A 16,596-nucleotide genomic window follows, 5' to 3' on the forward strand; every position below is an offset into this window, starting at 1 on the left:
ATTCGAAGTCCCATGCCTAAAGAATTTTGAATCCAATATTTCGAAAATAAAAACATTGAAAATAACTTTTTGGGATTAGAATTTCAATTTCATTGAAAAACTCATTTCAAAAGAACCTCTGCCAAACGTATATTTTGAAAGCATCACATGCGGACTAACTAGTCATTCACGAGCCAAAATGTAATTTTGTGAGGTTAGCCAAGTGTGACTGACCAAGAAAGAGAAAATAAAACTAGTCAATCTTTACAATATATAACTTTTGAAGTTAAAGTTTTTTATTTTTTCACTTTATGGAAATAAATTAAATTTTAAGGTTAACCAATCTTTTATCTGGCATTGGTGGACGAGCAAAATATAAAAATGGCTAGTTATAATAATTTCATTGATCACAAATATAGGTTAGATAAGTCGTTTAAGATAGTGTGTCTACCTCTTTGTATTGGTTCGAAACCAAACAATTTCATCAATTTGTATCCGATCCAATATCAATTGGATTGTGACTTTTCCAATCCAATCCGATCACATTGAAAGTTTATTGTCATTGAATCGGATCAGATCGGATCATCGATTTTTATAATAAAATATGAAACATTTATTGTCAAATTTAATATAATCAAACATTTTAATAGAAATAAATGTAAAATATAAATGAAATGCTACATAAAATTATTTTTGATTTTATAATATATTAAACATAACTCCACAAAATTACTTAAAATGTGTATAGCTTTCTTAATGAAAATTATCCAATGAGCAAAATAAGTATGAAACTAATTAGATTAGATTGGATCCTCACAAGCAAATGTGTCATCTAATCCAATCATGTCATTTTTAAAAATTAGGAATCCAAAGATTGCCAAATCATCGAAACCGATTAAAATTGGATTGGAATGGATAGATCGGTTTGATCATATTGAATTGAATCTTGCACACCCCTCGAACCCCATGTCCACATATTAAAATAATTTAAAATATTGCGTTTTTCAGGAAAATAAAAAACTTTACTAATCATTTTAACTCAAAATTTGAATAAAGTTTAGCTATCACATGCAAAACGGTACGGTTTTCTGAATCATATATCAAATGGGCCCTAACATTTTATGGTATTGTGCTTTCACAAAGAATTGGGCCTCTGCTGTCAGGTTTGTGCGCTTTTACGACACGGTCCCTTTAGGAACGGTTCACTCCACGCCACACTGCTCGCGTCACTCTCCACGACAAACAAAGGAGAGGAGGTAGAAGAAAAGAGAGGAGTTCAGCTGACTGAAGCAGCAGCAGACACAAAAGCTACCCTCTTACATCACCTTCAGGTAACCTTAGGTTCGCCTCCTCTTTCTTCTCCCACTTTAATCCCTAACTATCCATCGTCGGAACGTCGTCGTACTAGGCTCTGCTGGAATGGCCCTTAACTCGGAGTTCATAGAAGGCACCGAAGCGGCCAACTCTCTCCAGTCTATCTGCTACAAGCGTGGCTCGCTTCAGCTACTCGATCAGGTCTCTCTCTCCATATAATAATAATAATAAAAATAATAATCCAATTAATTTCGTTTTTATTTCTTGTTTTTGGGTAATTTAGCTCTGTAAGTATAGAATTATCTTCCAATTAACTGTTAGGTTTGTGGGTTTTGAACAGAGGAAGCTACCTCTGCAAACCACATACTTGGATATCCGAGACTCCACAGATGGATGGTAAGGACCGAAAAAGCTCGCTCTTTCCCATTTGCTTTTAACTGTTAATTTGTCAAATTCACGAATTGGGTGTGTTGTGTTTCAGGCATGCGATCAAAGATATGGTGGTGCGCGGTGCGCCTGCCATTGCCATTGCCGCAGCTCTGTCCTTGGCTGTAGAAGTGTTTAACTTGGAGGATTTCAATGGAACACCCGATGAAGCGTTTTCTTTCATTGTAATGAAATTGGAATATCTGGTCTCCAGGTTTGAACATGTTATATATAATAAATTTCAGGTGTTTAAATTGTATAGTTTAGAAGATGGCATTCTGATTGTGTTGTTTTTTCTTTGATGGTTCTTCAGCCGACCAACTGCTGTCAATCTTTCAGATGCTTCAGCTAAACTAAGACAAATTGCATCCACGGTAGCTGCTGCAACTTCGGATGCGAAGAATGTGTTTGAGGTATGGACTAATTACTTCTATAATTCTATTGTTTTAGGTTAGTGAGATTGTACGTGCTACATTTCTGTTGCTAATATTCCATTATACTTGCTTTGTTTGTTTATTTTATAGGCTTTTATAGAAGCTTCTGAAATTATGCTCAAGGACGATGTTGCTTCAAACAAGGCTATTGGGTCTTATGGAGCAAGTTTCATTCAGCACCTACTGGAAAACTCTAAGAGCATTTCTATGTTGACCCATTGCAACACTGGCAGGTATTTTTCTTGGGACGCATCCTTCATGATTTGGTTATTGTATTTTGTGGTTGCCCGTATGGGTTTTGTGTAGGTTGAGCATGTGCTCCACAAATAAAGGGTGGTCATGAAACCCTACAATACATTGTGGAGGTTTTACGTATGTTTACTTAATTTTGCTTATAGGTCTTTTCTGACTGTGTTATGTTTTGTATTTCTAGTCTTGCATCAGCTGGTTATGGTACTGCCCTTGGTGTTATACGTTCACTTCATACTGAAGGAGTGTTAGAAAGGGCCTATTGTACAGAGACACGCCCATTCAACCAAGTGAGCGTCTACTCTTTAGTTGTTCATAGTTTTCTGTTAGCATCCTCAAAAGAATTCTCCGTGGTATTCACATATATAAAATGAGGAAATTAGTTAAACAAAGTGATCTTGAGAGGAGTTGCATGCTGTTGTATTGTGTGTGGTGTAATTGTTAGGTCATTGAAATGGTTGTTGTATTTATCCTATCACTTAGTTTAAGCATTCAAAGTGCGCTACTGAATATTATTGATACATATTTTTAAATTTTTTGAGAAAAATTGATATATATATATATATATATTATTATGATTCTCAACTAAATGCAGGGATCCCGACTTACAGCATTTGAGTTGGTGCATGATAACATACCTGCCACTCTTGTAGTAGATTCGGCTGCAGCTGCATTAATGAAAGATGGACGTGTGAATGCTGTAGTTGTTGGAGCAGATCGTGTTGCTGCAAATGGTATTTGAAACGAATCAACAACTCATTGCTTTAGCATTCTTATTTACAAAGGTTTTGTGTAGCTGATTTCCTCTTCACTTACTTCAGGTGACACTGCGAACAAGATTGGGACCTACAGTCTTGCCGTAAGCGCAAAGTACCATAACATTCCATTTTTTGTCGCTGCACCACTCACTTCCGTCGACTTAGCTCTTTCTTCTGGACAAGAGATAATACTAGAGGAAAGATCTCCAAAGGAATTGTTGCACTCACAAGGGGGACTCGGGGAACAAGTTGCTGCATCTGGAATCTCTGTCTGGAACCCAGCGTTTGATGTTACCCCTGCTAATCTAATTGCCGGCATCATAACAGAGAAGGTATCCACTCTCACTCTATGATAAATAATCAATTAGAGCCTGTTGTGTTTGAATCTGATGACCTTTTGTTATCTAAGCAGGGTGTCATAACAAAAAAGGGCACCGATGCTTTCGACATAAAGGGTTTTGTTCAGAAGGCAGCCTTGCAGTCCGGTGCATAGCAGATGCTTCTGGGATTGGATGAAACATACACCACTGGTTTATTGCCGTGTAACTTAATATGAAGAGAGCTATGCGCTATATATGTCAAATAATTGGGAGAATCAGTCTTTTACCCCAAGTAATGACTTTTTTCCCAAAATGTAAGCCGGCCATTCTATGATATTATTGGTCGATGTAATAAGTACAAAGTTAATAATAAATTAGAAAAGCAGCTGTTGTAGATTTTAAGGCAAATTTATGTGGGTTTTTTGGGACCTTAGTCCATGAATGTGAATGTTGTGTGTATGTACCCTAAACAATATCAATATGTACGGGGCTTATGGCCTGGGATGTTTGTAGAGTCAATAACAAGTTTCTTTGGGATGAAGCGTGACAGATTAATGGCCGAAGTGATTACATTTTCATTGCATTTGTTGACTAAAATTATAACAAATGTTGCGTTCTTTCGCATTTTTATTTAAAGAAAAAAAAATCATTCTCGGGGAGAAAATGTGATTTGAGCTTGTGACTTCTTCCAATATTAAGAATAGGAAAAGTATAATAATTAGAGCCCCAGCACTGTATGTAGCCTCACCCCACCAGTGTTTAGTTGGTAAGGTCCTTGTACTTTATGTGGTCGGGTCCGACGCATAAGTCATTTCGATTAGAGGTTGTGAGCCTGCTCTAACGCTGGTGGCGAGAGTAGCCAATTTCCCTATAAACTATTTTTCATTATTAAAAAAAAAAAGTTTAATAATTAGACTAACAACTAATTGATAAATAATTCATCATTTTCGTTATGTTACATGACATGAGTGAGAATTTGGATCACATTGAAAGTGTTAATGGATTAAGTAGCTACTCCTAGTAGTCATGCAACGACGTCGTAACGGCCCAGCATTTTGGCCCATATCAAATATCAACCTCTTCATTTTTACCCCATCAGTCTCTCTCCTCTCACAAAAATTTTGCTTCACGAATGACGACCAGATTGTGTCATCTGTGAAAAACGAAGAAGAATTCTTCTAATACAAAGTATCCAAGCAATTAGCTTTTTCGTTTTGAGGACAAATACTTGGCTTGCAAATTGGGTGGTGTTTGGTTACAAGGGTAAGTGGAAAAATGAAGAAATCACCATTGCCGTTGCAAAATGCATGTGGCGGTAGTAAGAATCAGAGTCTGGGAAAGGAAGCTTTGGTGAAGCTATTGAGGTGGCATTTTGGGCATCCTGAATTTAGAGGCAAGCAATTGGACGCCATTGAAGCTGTCTTATCAGGTATATTGTACCTACATTTTCTTCATGCCTGGACAATCTCATTGTTTTTGCCTGTTTAGTTGCTCAGAAAGCGTGGGAAAATGTAAACACCTGACCTTGGCAAAACCCCATTTCTTTTTTTTGCGTTTTCTGGGTTGCAGGAAGAGATTGCTTTTGTCTGATGCCAACTGGTGGCGGGAAGTCAATGTGTTATCAGATACCGGCCCTCGCCAAGAAAACTGGAATTGTGCTTGTTGTTTGTCCTTTAATAGGTGAATTAGATGTATAAATACATTTAGTGTTCGAAAAATCGGCCTAGGCGCTAGGCGTGGGCGGGTTGGTTTTTTTATATAAATTTTTTTTTCCTGACTTTAAACCTCATGTTGCCTCTCTCCTCTGAGCCGTTGAGAGAGAGAGAGAGAGAGAGTTTGAGTCCGATACCGAGAGAGAGGGATATGGAGTGGAGGAAGAGTTAGACTTGGAAGCCTAGCCTTTCATTTCAAGTATTTTTCTTTGTAGTACTATTATATGCTTTATGCTTAACTTTTTTCTCATGTTTTATATCAATTATGGTAATTTATAATTTATATATCCTTTTATTTTGCATGATTTTGGTATAAATTTATAATTTATAATACAAAATAATTAAAAAGAAAAGAAACGCCCAGGCCCCGATTACTCCTCTAGGCGCTAGGCCCTTCAGAAAACTTTGCTGAAGGGCTTCTGATGGGGCCTTACTTTGTGCTGCTTGAGCTTCTTCACTTAGCCTTTGGCTATGAACCTTATCCAGGGTTTTACAAAAGTGTGAATGCAAAGATTGATGCTGATATCACAGAGTGGAAGGTGGCCAAGAACCAAAAGAAACTCTCTTAATTATCTAAGATGAATGTACTGGTTATTTTAGTATTAAAATTTTGTCAAATCTCTATAGTTTATGAACTTTGGTTATTTTGTATGAAAATTTTGTCAAATCACTATACTGCCTAGCGATTTTTCGAACACTGATAATTTTTTATGTTTTACATGTTTTAACAAATGAAAATACTTTGTGTAAATGCTTGGACTTGGCTCTAAGTTTCTTATGCATTCTGTGTGCAGCTTTGATGGTAGGTAGGCCTACAGTTGCTCTCCTGGACTTGTGGTAATTTTTGTACTCTGAGAATTGAGGTGTGGGATTTTTGCATTTTTTATTTGACCAGGAAAACCAGGTGATGGCATTGAAGGAGAAAGGAATTGCTGCTGAGTATCTCTCCTCGACTCAGGCAACCCAAACCAAAAATAAGGTTGAAGTTGGATTCACAATATAATCTCTTGCTTTGCATTAAACTGATTTTCACTGTGATGAAAACCTTTGGGTTTATTTATATAGTAGTTTATACAGCTTTACCGAGCCTTGTGAAGAAGCAGGAAGTTGTTGTTTGGTGATCATCTTACTTTGTATTAGTTCACTTTTATAGAGACTTCCTGCAGCATGCAAGCGTAAATGCAATGGCCCCTGATGAGAATATTGATGTCTCACTTTTGCATTTTAGATCCATGAAGACCTTGATTCTGGAAAACCATCTCTGAGGCTACTTTATGTGACTCCAGAACTGATTGCCACACCCGGATTTATGACAAAGCTGAGAAAGATACACACGAGAGGGTTGCTAAATCTTGTTGCCATAGATGAGGTGTGAAGCTAAATTGTATGTGTACCCATAGCTAGTATATGTGAACATTTGAGTTTTCTCCAGAAGTTTGAGATTTTGTGCATAAGTTCATCTCCCTTTTGAAATTTCAGGCACACTGCATCTCTTCATGGGGCCACGATTTCAGGTTTGTGATACACATATATTTTAGCAACAATTGGTGTGTTTCACATTTATATTTATTATTTTGACCCAGACAACTGGGGGCTTCGAAATGATCAGAAACTCAAGTGAATGTGATAATAAAACGAAAACTTTCTAAGAACCTTAATTTGTGGTAGTAAAAGTCAGATGGCAGCATAATCCTAATCCCTCCGTCCTGTGTGCTATTGATTCTGTAGTTTCTTAAGATTTTCTTCTTTTCAATTCCTTTGAGATATGTACTGCTAGATTTTTTGACCTCTTTGCCTCAACTTCCATATCATTATTATTTGTATAAAGTGAGAAATGGAGTGGTGGTAGTATTGATCTATATATAATATTGAAACTCTGACAATCAGGTTCTTTCTTTTGGTTCTCTGGCTCCTTAATTGTTGTACTGAAACAGGCCTAGCTACCGAAAGCTGTCAACTTTAAGGAGCCACTTCCCAGGTGTACCAATATTGGCTTTAACAGCTACAGCCGTTCCTAAGTGAGTCTTTTGCTACACTCTGCAGAGAAACTTAGCTCATAATTTGTAATGCCTCTGACTTTCTTTCATTTTGGTGTTTTGCAAAAGATGCATTGGTTTGTAGATTTAAAATTATTGAGCATCATTTTTTCTTTTAAAGTGAGAGGCGCTAACTATTGTATTTTCTTTAATCATCATATTGTTTTGTTCTGCAGAGTTCAGAAGGATGTGATAGAGTCCTTATGTCTTCAGCACCCGTTAATCCTAAAATCTTCTTTCAATCGTCCTAATATACATTATGAAGGTGCACCCTGCTTCCCTGACTTGATTCACGTCCTGTTTGTGACGTCTCTTGGCTAGTATTATACAAAGCTCAGGGAAGGATAGGAGTAGTTGTTAAATGTAACCTTTGCCATTACCTCACATCATGTACATATGGAGAAATCTGATCAGGTTTCTCTATAATGCAGTTCGATACAAAGATCTTTTAGATGATGTCTACGCTGATTTGTGTGATGTGCTAAAATCTAGCGGAGATGTCTGTGCAATTGTTTACTGCCTTGAACGTACAATGTGTGATGACTTGTCTGCTCATCTATCAAAAAATGGAATTTCATGTGCTGGTAAATCACTGTTTTTCATCGACACCTTATGGCCCATTCAGTAATGTTAATACTTTATTTCATTTAAAATAAATATAAAGAGATGGGAGATGTAGATGAGAGAGGAAGAATAATACAACAGTTTTTGAAATAAACAATTTTAAATGGTTTTCAGTTTTTAGTTTTGATTTTTTCTTTTCTTCCTCCTCTCATCCTCACCTCTCTCTCTCTCTCTCTCTCTCTCACACACACACACACACACACACACACACATTTCTCTTCTCTCTTCCATTTTGTTTCCTTAGTTAATAAAATTTTAATAAATGGGCCACTAGTTATTGATTAGTAAATTCACCACTTTTGTTTTAATAAAAAAAATGGCTTTCTTTTGCTACTTTCAGCTTATCATGCAGGGTTGAATGATAAACTACGGAGCTCTGTCTTAGATAATTGGATTTCTTCTAAGATACAAGTTGTTGTGGCAACGGTGGCTTTTGGGTATGATTGTATATATAACTTAAACATTTTTTCTTCTTGCGAAAAAATTTTATCTTATTGCCCCCAGCTCATGATTGGGATTGTGATGTCCTTGCCTCTTTTCTTTCTATATTTGTGCTTGGAGCTTGTTCTGGTGCATGCACAGTAATTGAGCTATTGGTGTCCCTTCAGGATGGTATGAAACTGAATTACTGTTTGTTTAAAAGAAATCTTACAATTTTTTTTTTGGTTCAACTCTCCAGTTGGAGATAATGTTTGGCATAATGTAATGTGGCTCTGGTTAATTTAAAGGGTATAGATAGAAAAGATGTCAGAATTGTTTGCCATTTTAATATTCCCAAGTCAATGGAAGCCTTCTACCAAGAGTCAGGTAGAGCTGGTCGTGATCAACTACTCTCCAGAAGCCTGTTATACTATGGAATCGACGATTGCAAAAGAATGGTTGGTTTAATAACACTGCTTACTTTGATGCCTGTTTACGCTTAGTTCCATTGTTCACTTTAGTTTCTTTCAATTGATTATATTGTAGAAATTTATTCTAAGCAATGCTGATAACAAGAAGTCAAAGGCCTCAAACTCACAGGAAGAGTTGTCAAAAAAAACCCTGACCGACTTCCAGCAGGTAACACCAATAACTTGTATAATGTTTGAATAAACTCTACATAAGTGGTGTTTATTGGAATCTGAATTGAAACACATGTAGATGGTCGAGTATTGTGAGGGTTCTGGATGCCGTAGGAGAAAAATTCTTGAGACGTTTGGTGAAAAGGTAGTATAACCTACTGGAACTTTTGCTTCATATGTTTTTAGAATGCAATATCAATGCTCCAGAAGAGCTAATTACTGACATAATTCGAAACAGGTACCCGCATCACTATGTGGAAAAGCATGTGATGCCTGCAAACATCCAAACTTAGTGGCCAAGTATTTGGAGGAGCTTGCAAATACTTGTATCGTCCGGCAAAAGTTTGGTTCATCTCGAATTTTTATGAGCAGGTGGTCTATTTTTATATTTTTATTTAGTGCTGATATTTGCAGTGTTATTTAAATTCTTTCATGTCAATGTAACCAGGCGCATGCTTATTCATTAATGTCTGACTTTCAGCTCCTCAGATACGATTAATGAAGATCGAAACTCTGAATTCTGGAATCGTGGTGATGAAGAAAGTTGTTCTGAGGACGACATATCTGATTCTGATGGTATTTTATTTACAAAAAAAAAATTCTATTTTTTCTTTTCTGGGGTGGGGGAAGTATGGTAATTCGTGTATCTCATTCACTCTCTTCGTCAAATGCCAGATGGTCTTGCAGTCAAGAACCTTGCCAGGTCAAAGTTGCCAAAAAAGGTGGGAATCAGTGAAAAAATTGAGTGCTTGCAGCGTTTAGAAGAAAGATATTACCCGGATAAATCTTCTGATAAGCAGGTTCTTTCTGACATACTGAATGGTCTTGCAATTAGAAGTTTTAGAATTGCATATGTGCCCTAACGTTCTTTATGTGCTTTAAGAACTATTAGTTGCTGGATCCGCCACTTGATAGTATGATTGCGATCCAAGTGGCAATTGACATGTTAGCTAACTTGCTAAAAAACTGCCGTACATTCACTGTTCATATATATGATTTAGAATGGTAGATCTAAAATAATCTCCACTTAGACCTTTACCCCTGAACAACTATTATTGCCTAATTTGACCACAGATAAATAAACCAGAGAAGAATGCTATATCTGATACGCTGAGGGAAGCAAGCAAGCAAAGATTACAAAATGCTCTAAAGCAGGCTCAGCAGCGGCTTGGTAACTTAAAGTAAGCTCATTGCAACAAACTAGTTAACCTCTTGAGATATTAATTTTTCTCCCAACAATGGAACTATCCTTCTTTTGTGAGTAATCTGGAGGTTCTCTGAGTTGAAAATCTTCTATGCAGGATTGAAGTGGAAAAATCAGCCTCTTTTCTCGAAAACGAGTGTTACGACAAATATGGGAAAACTGGGAAATCTTTTTATTATTCTCAAGTGGCAAGTACAGTGAGGTGGCTATCATCTGCAGATTATACTGGCTTAACTAATCGCCTTGGCACCATTAACAGTTCCCTATCAGACGATGCTCCTACTGAGACAGAACCTCCTGCAGCACGATCACCTTTGGTGGAGGGACCAACAGAAACTTCTGTAGCTGTGTCACCAACGGAAATTGATTCCCCAAGTACAAGGCTGCCACCAATTCCGTCCTTCTCACAGTTTATCAACACCAGAAAGACAAAAGACAACAGATCAAGTGCATCAGAAAAGAAATCACCAAATGGAGTTCAGAAGAACCTAGAGAAAAGAATGAGGTTGCAGTAGGTTGAATATCTTGGTTCTTTTATTTTATAATTTTTTTGAGGAAACTAGGCATACAGATACTTCGCACTTTCTTCTCATTGTCAATAGCTGATCTTCAGCAGTTATTTCCTTGTAGTGTTCAAAACCCAGCTATAAAATCTAACATGTGGAAGAGGCATGTATATCCGGTTATGGTTATTTAGATTCTATCACAAAAAATCACAAATTCGATTTACCGTTTTACACTGTGATGGCAAAGAATTTAAGCATTTCTTTCTTGTCTATAAATTCAGGGGATTCATCTCATTAACCTTCTTCCTTTGGGAAACTGATACGAAAGGTTGGCTGAGATATAACTAAAGCTTATTACAGAAAGAGCATTCAAAAATAAGCTTGGTTTGTGAAACAATCCATTCGTCCTATTGCCTCTTATTCATTTTGGTTCACGCTAGTGATGCTAGCAATTAGGTAATTTATGCATCTTTAAGTGGCAACTTGCCAATGAAATTGGTGTGCAGGCTTCCCAAGTAAAGATGATCCTCAAATTCCAAAGCATTTGTCACAAATGACATCACGCTTCCATCTGGATCCTCAAGCTTCTTCACAATCTTACCATCAGCTGCCACATTCACCACCATGGCTTTTGTGCGCAAGCCACTGACTAGTTCAGTCAATTTCCGAGATGATGCTATCAAGTGTTTGGCTGCTTTGGAGGCGTGGACAAACTCCAGCCCCTCTGTAGTCAACTGTGTCATGCATCCAAACATGTCATTCTAGTTGGCATATGCTCTACGAAAAATTCTTGGGAAAGAGGTGGCAATGTCACATTGTGTTATACTACATGTATAACCACCACGTGACATTGTAACAGTCGCACCGAAGAATTTCTCGTGGTTCAACAAATGAAAAGATGAGGGGGGTGTATTCAATTCAAACTTTTAATGACTTTCATAGAGTTTAAAAGTCTGGAGGTATTCAATTTAGACTTTTAAAGAGTATATAAAAGTCTAGTGGTATTCAATTGTGACTTTTTAAAAGTATTTAAAAGTTTGGTGGTATTCAGTTATGACTTTTAAAAAGTATTTAAAAGTTTGGTGGTATCCAAAAAGTTAATGACTTTTAAAAAGCTTATTAAATGAATGACTTTTCTATACTTTTAAGGCTAATTGTTAAGAGCAAAAGTCTTGCCAATTTACTAGTGACTTTTATCAACTCTATGAAAGTATTTAAAAATTTGTCATCTCTATGAAAGTCACTCACTTAAAAAAAGTCTTTATAAGTATGAATTGGATACACCCCCCTTAATTAAGGTTGTATTACCTGAAGTAGAGCGATCCAGAAAGATCCATCTGGGGCAAGATTGATGTTGTCAGGTCCACCAGGAAGGTTCTCAATGAAGATCTCTGTCTTCCCTTTGTTCTCTCCCTTCAGCCAATGCGTTTGGCACCTAAATCTGACCCATAAACACAATATTATTAACATGATAATTTGGTTTAAGTTTTTCCTAACTGATGAATGAGCAAGAAGTGTTAGTCACATCATCAAGCTTACTTCCATGTTTCACAGACCACTAGATAATCTTGGTCTTTGGACACTGCAACTCCATTAGCAAAACCCAAATTATCAAGTAGGATTGAAGTCTCCCCTGATGATGGATCGTACTTGAGCAGCTGCCCATGTGGTTTTGCCTCTAGCACATCTAGATACCAATCATGGAGTCCAAATTTGGTGCTTGCAACACTAAAATATAGACTGCCATCTGATGCCTCAATCACATCATCTGCAAATCTGATTTCAACATGAATATAATAAGGCTGGCCACACTTGGATATCAAACTTATCACAAATAAATTTTCACATCCATAATACTACATTCAATCTATTCATTTATATCAACGGGTCTAACCCAGTGGAAAATGGTCTTAACTTACAGAGCAGAGCAGTGGTCTCGGGTTTGAACCCTCCATTGGCTCCTTGATAGAGTGTGTGAGAGAAACTCTCATTCCTTTGTAGTTAGACTATCACTTATATTTAAAAAAACGTCTATTCATTTATTGGGCCATGCATTTATTTTCAAGTCTTACCAACGTTTATTTATTGGGCTTATTTTGCGATAAGAAGCGCATGTATCCTTTGTTACTGGGTCAGAGAGATGTGGACCCAGGATCCCTTTGGGTCCACTGGTACCTCCATGAAAAACACGGGTGGAATATTTGTGGGGTTCGCACCAACATGGTCTTATTGAACCATGTTTTTGCATTTCTATTGAATATGCTTGAGCAGAAGAGAGTTAATGCATCAGACAAAAACACAGGCCACTATCAAAGAAAAAAATCTCAGATTAAATGTCCAAACAAAACCCATAAGAAAAAGTACCAAACTTTTCGGCCAAAAAAAAAAAAAAAAAAAAAAGGTACCAAACTTCGATTGCAACAGCCATGGATTCATATCGAATACCAACAGACCATGATGTGCATGACATGTAGCAATCGGTCCCAATATTTTTTTTATTTGGACGAAATCGGTCCCAATATAAATCCAAAATAAGAAAAAAGATTCCTCACAGTACCATCGCTAAATGGTACAAATCCCAATTTCGTGAGGAAACTGCCACACCTCACAATAGAAGATGACCTATTGGATTGTTCTGTTCTGTGTCACATCAGAAAATATTTGGCATGGCTTGCACATGGCTCTTTTCAAGTGAACACATTGATTTCTCCAGCCATTTTCCAACAGTTGGATGAAATCACAGCTAACTTGTGTTCATGTAGTTTTTATCTGAAGGGTAAATCAATTGCAAGGCACTTGATTTTGCAGCTTTTTGCACATTTCAAGAATGAAAAATTATCTGACTACACATGCATTCAGAAACATGTTGCAGCATATTGGTCTTTATAGTGTACCTACTCTTACCTTATTTTGGACCCATTAACATGTGAAGTGAGAAGCTTGACACCATTTTCAGTAATTTTAAGCAAACCCTGCACAAATCACAGTAACATGCAGAAAAACTTACTTGTAACCGCCTGGTCAATAACACAATGACACATGGAAAAAATTGTCTTACATACCATTGCATTATTGATCATAATAGCAAAAAGTGTTATCCCCAACAGTATTTTTCGAAAAATAAGACTAGAGTGCTCTGCTTTGACCAGGCCACAGGCATGTACAAGGGGTTAAGAGGTGGTGCTCTTACCTCTTCAGCATCACACGCAACAACATCACCTTCCTTGGTGATTGTGATACCAAGTACTGTATCACTGTTCACCCTTTTCCAATTCTCCCAGTTACCATTTTTGTGAAGCCTTTTGATCCAACCATCTCTTGTAGCTGTATATATTGTCCCTTCTTTGTCCACATCAACATCTTCTGGTTTCAGAAGTACCCCATCCCCAAGTTTGATCACTTTCTACAGAAACCCAAAAAGGAGAAAGAAAAAGATAAAGCAATGAACTAATGATCAAGCAGAGTAATTAAACAGACAAACTTAAAGGTTATGAACGCAAACTTGAAGCTTCACCTGCAATATGTTGTTTTTAGGAAGATGGGAAGAAGAAGATGGTGGAGGCAGGTGAAGTGAGACTGGGGATATTGGGGAGGAGAAGTAGATTTGAAGAGTGAATGCAAGCAAACATGCCAGAACAAATGAGGTTAGCAAATGCCTGAGAGCCATGGGACCACTTTTCTGCAGTGAGGTGTGTTTGCTTTTGCTGGAAGAAGATTAATGTTGATGAGAATATTGCCAATATTGTGAAACATTCACATTGCTGTCTGAGTTAAGTTGTGGCTGAAAATTGCAGCTGTCAGGAAGATAGAGAAGCCAGTGAGTGACTCAGTGAATTATCACTAAAAATTAATATTATTTTCCTTCTCAATTAATCACGATGAAGAAGAGAGAGAGTCTCTCTCATGTTTCAAATGTGTTCAGGATAAGGTTTATCTATTCAGGGGTCGTGTTATTGTCAAATCGACCGCAACATTTTCATGGGAACATCGTATGATTGAGAGTTTTAGGGAAATCTAACCATCTCAAATTGCTAGAAGAAGAATTCAAAGATGATAGGGAAACTGAATTTGAGAAAATTGTGCTTCTTCTAATTAGAATATTCTTTCTTTCTAATGGGTTTAAACTCTCCTTTAATCCAATATATTAAATATATATTTTTGTAAAATGAAGTCTTGATGGAGTTTTGTTTTCCATGCCAAACATGTCCTAATAAAATAGGCCCAAAAGTTCAATGATTGGGATTATATTGAATGTATTTATTTACCAAATACTGGCAAAAACAAAAAGAGGTAGTTACCAAAATAATGACCTTGAGTCTCATAAATTCCCCATGACCCAGTGTCCACCTAATGACACAAAATGATGCAAACCCATTTTTGGCCCCTGGCTAAATGCTAAATAGTAAGAAAATCCATGACACAAACCCCTTTTTTATAGCAACACTTTAATTACAAGAAATCCACATAACTTAGACTTCTACTCTCTCTTCCCTTCTCTTCCCTTCTCCTCCCATAACACAAAGAAAAACACATAAAAACACACACACACACACACACACACACACACACAGTCTGAGAGAGAGAGAGAGAGAGAGAGAGTTCAATGTTCTGCTTCATTCCATGGCTCTTACAACAAGTTCAGAGTCTCATTCAACCTCTACAAAACCAACCCCAACTCCTCCACCAATCGAAGTCGAGTGTGTGAAATGCGACTCTTGTGGGTTCACGGAGGATTGCACCCCTGCATACATCTCACGAGTCCGGGATCGTTACCAGGGCCGTTGGATATGTGGGCTCTGCGTTGAGGCAGTGAAAGATGAAGTCCTAAGATCAGATAGGCTCATCTCCACCGAAGAAGCCCTGAACCGCCACATAAATTTTTGCAGGAAGTTCAGATCATCAAGTCCTCTGCATAAAGAAACAGAGCACCCCATCCTTGCCATGGGTCGGGTTTTCAGGCGGAGCTTGGATAGTCCGAGAGCTCTCAGGTCAAATTCTAGCTCTTCTCTTGATGGTGTCGAAAGTGTTCGCGGCCCAGCGCTTGTTCGTTCAGGAAGTTGCTTCTCTTCTCTGTCTAGGTGAATGGTTGGAGCAAACTTTGCAGGTACATATGAAACAGAGGAACTCTGTTTTTTTTTCTTAGATATGATAACAAATTGGGTAATTTTGGCTGTTTTTTTTTTTCTTCCTTTTTTTGCTCTGATGGATTCATCTTAATAGATTTTTAAGATAATTGCTGAGAAAACTAATATGACTGATTTAAGATTGTTTGTTTCTCTAGACTTTTTCAATGTATATATTCCATAATTTAATTTGCTTCAAATACATTATTTCTTTTCTTTTTCATTATTTTGTTCCTCTAGAGTTTGTACATTGGTTTGTTGTTTGAAGGAATATGAATGACATGATTGTGTGATCAAGGTCAAGGTACATGAATTATACAAAGGGGTTTGGCAAATTAATGGAAATAAATCTAGGGTCTGGTTCCTGAATACAAATTCATGAAAGTGATGCCACTGCATTTTCCCTTTTATTCTGGTGTAATTACTAATTAGCTGATTTCTTTCCTGTTTCAGTCATGCCCAGTTGTGTAAAATGGCTTATTTGAAAACAAACAAAAAAGAAAAAAAAAGAAAAGAAAAGGTAAGAGAGAATTCAGAAACACATAATGAAATTGCTGAGAAATTTCCCGTAAAGAAATAAGGAAAGCAATTGTTATGTTATTTGATCCAAAACCACCAAGTTCACCCTTGCAAACTTCTGTTCAAATCCCCTCTCCCTCAATGCGGCAAAGTGATCAACACATTATGTGTTGATATTCAGTCAGCAAATATAAAGACAACACCACTTTCCACTTGGTGAAGGAAGTCTCTGGATATTTCTAGCTTAGAGATTTCTTCCAGGTCTGAACACTTAGAATATATCGCATCTGACAAGAAAAAGAAGATTATCTGTGGGACAGCCTGATTGTCA

General features: G+C 37.1%; 4 protein-coding genes across 6 annotated transcripts; 3 read left to right on the plus strand and 1 right to left on the minus strand.

Annotated features, from left to right (window-relative positions):
• The first annotated feature begins 1,180 nt into the window (after positions 1–1,180).
• Positions 1,181–4,021, plus strand: LOC117635608 (methylthioribose-1-phosphate isomerase). The gene is made up of 10 exons (XM_034369934.1): positions 1,181–1,310; positions 1,388–1,494; positions 1,634–1,689; positions 1,775–1,933; positions 2,033–2,132; positions 2,244–2,386; positions 2,587–2,692; positions 2,998–3,136; positions 3,224–3,492; positions 3,573–4,021. Exons 2-10 carry the CDS (start codon positions 1,399–1,401, stop codon positions 3,651–3,653), a joined length of 1,149 nt encoding a protein of 382 aa, XP_034225825.1. The 5' UTR covers positions 1,181–1,310; positions 1,388–1,398; the 3' UTR covers positions 3,654–4,021.
• A 572-nt stretch (positions 4,022–4,593) lies between these two features.
• LOC117634376 (ATP-dependent DNA helicase Q-like 3) lies at positions 4,594–10,854 on the plus strand. 3 transcript variants are annotated; one of them, XM_034368460.1, is made up of 19 exons: positions 4,594–4,909; positions 5,050–5,160; positions 5,987–5,994; positions 6,088–6,171; positions 6,421–6,561; positions 6,672–6,706; positions 7,127–7,210; positions 7,405–7,493; positions 7,660–7,812; positions 8,193–8,289; positions 8,461–8,464; positions 8,581–8,730; positions 8,819–8,911; positions 8,993–9,058; positions 9,152–9,285; positions 9,395–9,489; positions 9,589–9,713; positions 9,988–10,094; positions 10,215–10,854. In XM_034368460.1, the coding sequence occupies exons 1-19, from the start codon at positions 4,756–4,758 to the stop codon at positions 10,630–10,632; spliced, it is 2,148 nt and encodes a 715-aa protein (XP_034224351.1). In that variant the 5' UTR covers positions 4,594–4,755; the 3' UTR covers positions 10,633–10,854. The 3 variants fall into 3 exon arrangements, with proteins under 3 accessions (XP_034224351.1, XP_034224352.1, XP_034224353.1); XM_034368461.1 differs by having other exon boundaries at positions 9,589–9,635; XM_034368462.1 differs by lacking the exon at positions 5,050–5,160.
• Positions 5,293–16,121, plus strand: LOC117634379. Its single transcript, XM_034368469.1, has 2 exons — positions 5,293–5,315; positions 15,207–16,121. Exon 2 carries the CDS (start codon positions 15,244–15,246, stop codon positions 15,703–15,705), a length of 462 nt encoding a protein of 153 aa, XP_034224360.1. The 5' UTR covers positions 5,293–5,315; positions 15,207–15,243; the 3' UTR covers positions 15,706–16,121.
• LOC117634378 (protein STRICTOSIDINE SYNTHASE-LIKE 4-like) lies at positions 10,871–14,532 on the minus strand. The gene is made up of 6 exons (XM_034368468.1): positions 14,138–14,532; positions 13,814–14,026; positions 13,528–13,595; positions 12,163–12,399; positions 11,932–12,064; positions 10,871–11,357 (listed from the first exon to the last, which is right to left on the minus strand). Exons 1-6 carry the CDS (start codon positions 14,288–14,290, stop codon positions 11,085–11,087), a joined length of 1,077 nt encoding a protein of 358 aa, XP_034224359.1. The 5' UTR covers positions 14,291–14,532; the 3' UTR covers positions 10,871–11,084.
• Positions 16,122–16,596: the final 475 nt, after the last annotated feature.

This window comes from Prunus dulcis, chromosome 7 (genome assembly GCF_902201215.1).
Source record: "Prunus dulcis chromosome 7, ALMONDv2, whole genome shotgun sequence".
Lineage (NCBI taxonomy): Eukaryota > Viridiplantae > Streptophyta > Magnoliopsida > Rosales > Rosaceae > Prunus > Prunus dulcis.

Excerpts from the sequence above, each read along its gene's own strand:
- LOC117635608 (XM_034369934.1), top strand. The coding sequence starts at position 1,399 with ATGGCCCTTAACTCGGAGTTCATAGAAGGCACCGAAGCGGCCAACTCT. Across the intron at positions 1,690-1,774 it reads CGAGACTCCACAGATGGATG|GCATGCGATCAAAGATATGG; the intron begins GTAAGGACCGAA and ends GTTGTGTTTCAG. Across the intron at positions 2,693-2,997 it reads AGACACGCCCATTCAACCAA|GGATCCCGACTTACAGCATT; the intron begins GTGAGCGTCTAC and ends AACTAAATGCAG.
- LOC117634376 (XM_034368460.1), top strand. The coding sequence starts at position 4,756 with ATGAAGAAATCACCATTGCCGTTGCAAAATGCATGTGGCGGTAGTAAG. Across the intron at positions 6,562-6,671 it reads ATCTTGTTGCCATAGATGAG|GCACACTGCATCTCTTCATG; the intron begins GTGTGAAGCTAA and ends TTGAAATTTCAG. Across the intron at positions 6,707-7,126 it reads TCATGGGGCCACGATTTCAG|GCCTAGCTACCGAAAGCTGT; the intron begins GTTTGTGATACA and ends GTACTGAAACAG.
- LOC117634378 (XM_034368468.1), bottom strand. The coding sequence starts at position 14,290 with ATGGCTCTCAGGCATTTGCTAACCTCATTTGTTCTGGCATGTTTGCTT. Across the intron at positions 13,596-13,813 it reads TTGCGTGTGATGCTGAAGAG|GGTTTGCTTAAAATTACTGA; the intron begins GTAAGAGCACCA and ends TGATTTGTGCAG. Across the intron at positions 11,358-11,931 it reads TCTGGATCGCTCTACTTCAG|TTGACTACAGAGGGGCTGGA; the intron begins GTAATACAACCT and ends TGCATGACACAG.
- LOC117634379 (XM_034368469.1), top strand. The coding sequence starts at position 15,244 with ATGGCTCTTACAACAAGTTCAGAGTCTCATTCAACCTCTACAAAACCA.